General features: G+C 38.0%; 1 protein-coding gene across 4 annotated transcripts in view; it reads right to left on the reverse strand.

Moving 5' to 3' along the window:
• Nucleotides 1-319: 319 nt before the first annotated feature.
• KLHL8 (kelch like family member 8) overlaps nt 320-4748 on the reverse strand; it is a 38524-nt gene continuing 34095 nt past the window's right edge. For all 4 annotated transcript variants that reach the window (XM_032800228.2, XM_032800235.2, XM_032800233.2 and 1 more), the window contains 2 exons: nt 4038-4239; nt 320-2814 (listed from right to left, as the gene is read on the reverse strand). In XM_032800228.2, the coding sequence (XP_032656119.1) occupies nt 2691-2814; nt 4038-4239 (326 nt within the window). In that variant the 3' untranslated portion in view covers nt 320-2690. The remainder of the gene's footprint in view (nt 2815-4037; nt 4240-4748) is intronic.

The following is a 4748-nucleotide window of genomic DNA, read 5'->3' on the forward strand; positions in this document are numbered from 1 at the left end:
CTTTAGAGACTGCTGTAATGTGGACAGGGCCCCCGTGACCTATAAAGCCACCCTTCCTCTCCAGGCCTCAGTCTCCCTGCTGTCATGTCACCTTTGGTGCAAACAACACTACTTCATGTTGTTCAGATACCTAATGGTTATGGGGTGCTGCAGGCTGCATTCCATTCAGCTCTCCTTAGCCAAAAAGGGTGTGGCCCCAAAGATGCAGGCTCTAGAAGGGGGGAAAAAGGCTCTAAATAACCCAATAAATACTTCCAGCTGTTAATATCTATCCCTTGGGGGAGTTCCAGTTATGCTAGGAATTAAATAGAGTAATAGCTTAAAGTACAAATATATTTTATTGCAACCTCCATATACTTCAGTGTAACCACACCAGTCCATTCTGCATTTTGTCCACTGAATATCCAGACTACAATCAATTGGAAATACAAAACAGTTTTAAAACATGGCAGTGCAATACTAAAGCGGTGATTTATGTGCTTTGGGATTCGCTGGGAGGCTGCAGCCTCTTTAGTATGGTATTGAATATACAGAATAACCCACAAGTATTTCTTTAAGAAATATAGGACTTTCATTCCCATACTTTGCTCCAACCCCACCCCCCAGTCATAGTTTCAATATCTAACATGGTACAGTTTTACTAAATTGACTGTTGATCTAGTCAAGAAAATTCAGGATTGTGAAAACCTTTTTGTCTTTTGCTGAAGCTGCTCTTGAATTTTAGGCTCTCCACACATATATCAAAATAGCCTTTCTACAATGCAGTATTGTCTTGTCTTGTCCTTTCCTTTCCTTCACTGCTGGTTTGGTTTTCTGCCAAGTCAGCTGAGGTTATCTTGCCCTCTAAGAAATTCTAAGAGTATCCATATACCTGTCTCATTGGTATTTTAATTTGATGTAGAATATCAACCAAGAGGAAATAAGTGATGAATGTTTGAGGTGGCCATTACATGGTCAGCACTGGATAATCAAAAAGACAATTCCAACAGATTAAGCTACACACCAAAATGAAACTAGATTAACTCCCAAGGGAAGGAGGCAATTCAAGTTTTTAACAATTCTGTCCTGTCAAGTTAAATCAAAAGGTCAGACTTACCAAATACACATAATAAAAATGAAGTTGAATTTAAAAAGGCAGTTGTTTAACTGCAAATCAGCCAACAAAATGGAGAATTTGAATACGAGGGTACCGCTTCATGCTACCGAGACAAGGCCAAGCCCCTACATCATGTAAAAGGTTCTTATGGATGTCTCAGTTTTACCAACAGGAACCACATTATAAATAATGGTTGAGGTAATAACCTTGAAAAGCCTGAAAGAGGTTACCAAACACATTTAAAGTTAGTTACAATTTTTAAATAAATATTTATTTAAAAATTTACACTAAATACAGCTGATTAAGGGCTTAAATATAGGTTCTTGGTATTTCAGTGGGGCAACAGTCTGTAAATACAGCACAGTTTAGGTCTTTTTTAATTCAAATTTATCACTGCATCTGACAAAGACTGTTAATCCCTTGATGTAGCATTTGTGCTGCTACTAACTTCCTTTTGTTTAAAAGAGACTTTAGACTCCAACGGCTGCAATTCTTCATTTGAAGATGTGGATATTCTAGTCTGAGACCCAGAATGAAACACAAGATAATTAAGCCTGGTTGTGTCTGAAACCATCACATCTGTACTCTTCCTGAAAGTGGTGCTAACCTTACATCATGGCACTGGATTACTAGAACAGAACATGTAAGCCACTGAAAATTATTTAGAAAAAGGGTTTTTTTCCTAAAATTGTAATTTCTTCCCTATTGTTCATTCCTGTTTCCAGTAATTTGTAATAAAGGACCAGAAAACTCTGCCTGGCTAAACAAACCATTTCTATTAAAATAAGACAATTATACACACATGCTTTCACTCTTAAAGAGTTTCCTGTTGGAGGTGGTTCTTAATATAGGTTTCATTGGAGGCATAACAGAGGAAACATGTGCCAGAGGCTGAATCCCTCATAAGCAGGCCAGAACTCTGGATTTTATTCTCAGCTTTGTAACAAGAGCAACTAATTTGATTTTCAGAGATGCTCAGCACCTTCTTTTCAGTCCCCTGACAGTCAGGTAATGAACCTCTATACCTAAGTTTCCTCAGGTCTACAACAGGGAAATAAACCTCCAAAGGGCTAAGATGCTTTATTCCTGTCTAAAGTGCTACAGAACTGGGCTCTTTTTAAGGCTCTCTTGTATTTATCAGAATGTACATATTAAAAACATACTCGTGTGTATCCCAGAATAAAATTTTCTTAGTTTTTTTGGGGGGTGGGAAGTAGTTTAAGACTCAACAATTCAAAGTGCAACTCTATAACCACACCTATGTATATTTTATTTAAATTATGAATGCTCTAGATTAATGCCCCTAAAATATTTTTTGTACATTCAAAAATTAACTTCAGAAAGTTAAGGGGATATCTGCTTTCAAATAAAAACCAGGGTCCTTATTTCATGTTTACCCAGACAAGCTTCAGAAAACTATCAAAAGCTGAGTTCTGCTATTCAAGTTATCACACAAGAGTCATTCAGTATTTATCTATGGCCTAGAATAATAATTAAAAACCCAGAGCCACGCTGTTGTGGTCATCTCACTCCATCCTGGAGTCTTATCAGGATCTTCTGAAATTCTGGAGTTGCTCGCGGCTTGAACCTGAGTTCACATACAATCAGCCACATTGTTGGATCCCTGACCAACATCACGGATCTCACTACTAAGACAAGAGCACACAGCTACACCTGCTCCTGCTCTGCAGTGAGAAACAGATCCAACAAGCTCCCACCTAGAGAGAATGGTAAAGCAAGAAAGACAAGGGGGAATAAGTTAGTTTTTTTTCCTTGAAAAGTTCACTCTACCCCCACATACCTTAAAGTTGGTAAATTCTCTCTAGGAAAGATGATGCCTCCATTGTATAAATCTAAGGGGAAAACATTAATTTGAATGTTTCACCACTTACTTTAGAACAAATCTTCATTTACTTAAATCTGAAGAATTGCATCCACCTTACTCTTCAATTGTTGTACTTATTTTCCCCTTTTTCTGCACCCAACCACACTTTGAGGCCAAAACGAGTTAGGTGACATTTCCTTACCAGTTAGCTTCTTACTGAAAATAAACTCTCAGGCAGGGAGAAGTAATGAAACTAGGCTAATAAGATGATTGGATTAATCCAATTTTGCCTCACACTAATGATCTTATTTATAGTACTCTGCGTAGAGAAGCTTTCTTTGCCTCAGTGAGGAGATGGGAGGTATGAACTTGTGAGGAAAACAAGCCAACAATATAGGGGGAGCACTTTAATGTGTGTATTCATCTGCATTCATCAAGAAAAAGTAAATATGTACTCTTAAATACATATTGAAATTTACCCCCAAAACACAAGAGCAGTTAAGTAGTGCCCTTCCTACTTATTCAAGGTGATAAACAATTCCATCTGTTTATATAGAAGACAGCAGCCTCCATGAAGATCAGAGCCATCCATGGCCACAAGTTTTCGTAAAACCATGTCCAACTTTTTTGAAGTAATAGTTTTGTCTAGCTGTGATCACTAAGGTCATTGGGTCAAAATCAGACTAATGAAAGGTTGCAAAAGTGTTACCTTTTCAATGACATATGGCTTAACTAACCCACAACTGCTAAACGCCATGGGAGAGATTGAAGACTGAGCCTAAAGTGCCAATTTGTGGTGTTCGAGATTATGGTCTCCTTTCTAGTAGAGACTAATCTGAAATCACTAAATACATTATAATTAGAACTTCAATCTAGACTTAAACTTCATTCCTAGAGAAAACTGAATTATTTATACCCATTAATGTAACCAGATTAAGTATCTTTTGTTGGACTTATGAATTTAGTCCATACAAGATAGCACTTTTAAAAATACCCTTTCAGGTCATTTGACATGTCTATCATTTGCATTAAAAACCCTTCAGTTGTCAGGCCACTGTGATTCTATACTGTATACATGAAGCCATCATCACCTGTCTTCATCTAACTCAGAATTACCTGTTCATCACTGGATCAAAGGCTTCCACTGTGTTCAAGTATGCATTGCCATTATGACCACCAACTGCAAAAATTTTATCCATTAGCGTTGCTATGCCAACTCCACCCCTGGGGGTTGTAAGTTCTGCTACATACTCCCACTTGTTATTGCGAGGATCAAACCTTTCAACAGAGCTCAATGGAGAGTTATCATCAAAGCCACCTACAAAGAAAGACATTACATTACTGTTTGTTAGTAGGGAGATTTTAGTAATGCTGGAGTCCAGTATGTAGACTGCATAATACTTAAGGTCAGGTGGCCATTGTACAACCAACCAATTAAGTACTAAAATCAATATTTAAATAGCAGTGTGCGGCTTAAGTTTTCAGAGGTGTAAAAGTTGAAGGAAGTGGCAGGTGCTTTAATTTTAAGCTGTTACATCAATGATCATAAGATTAGCTCTTGCTCTTTGTCTTGGACTCTCAACAATCTTTGGGGAGAAGTTATTGTGCTTGTTTCCTCAGCACATGCATATAGTAATTCTCAGAATAAAATAGGGCTAGACTTACTCTTGATGAGAATATTTCCTATTGTGACAAAGTTCCTCCTCCACCTTGGTGGGTCCTGCGCTTATTGGCGGATTTGTTCACCTCAGTGATCTTCCCTTCTTGTGGAACCCACAGTCTGAGTCAGCTCCTCCTGTGTCTGATCAGGAGTTGGGAGGTTTGGGG

This window comes from Chelonoidis abingdonii, chromosome 5, assembly GCF_003597395.2.
Source record: "Chelonoidis abingdonii isolate Lonesome George chromosome 5, CheloAbing_2.0, whole genome shotgun sequence".
Lineage (NCBI taxonomy): Eukaryota > Metazoa > Chordata > Testudines > Testudinidae > Chelonoidis > Chelonoidis abingdonii.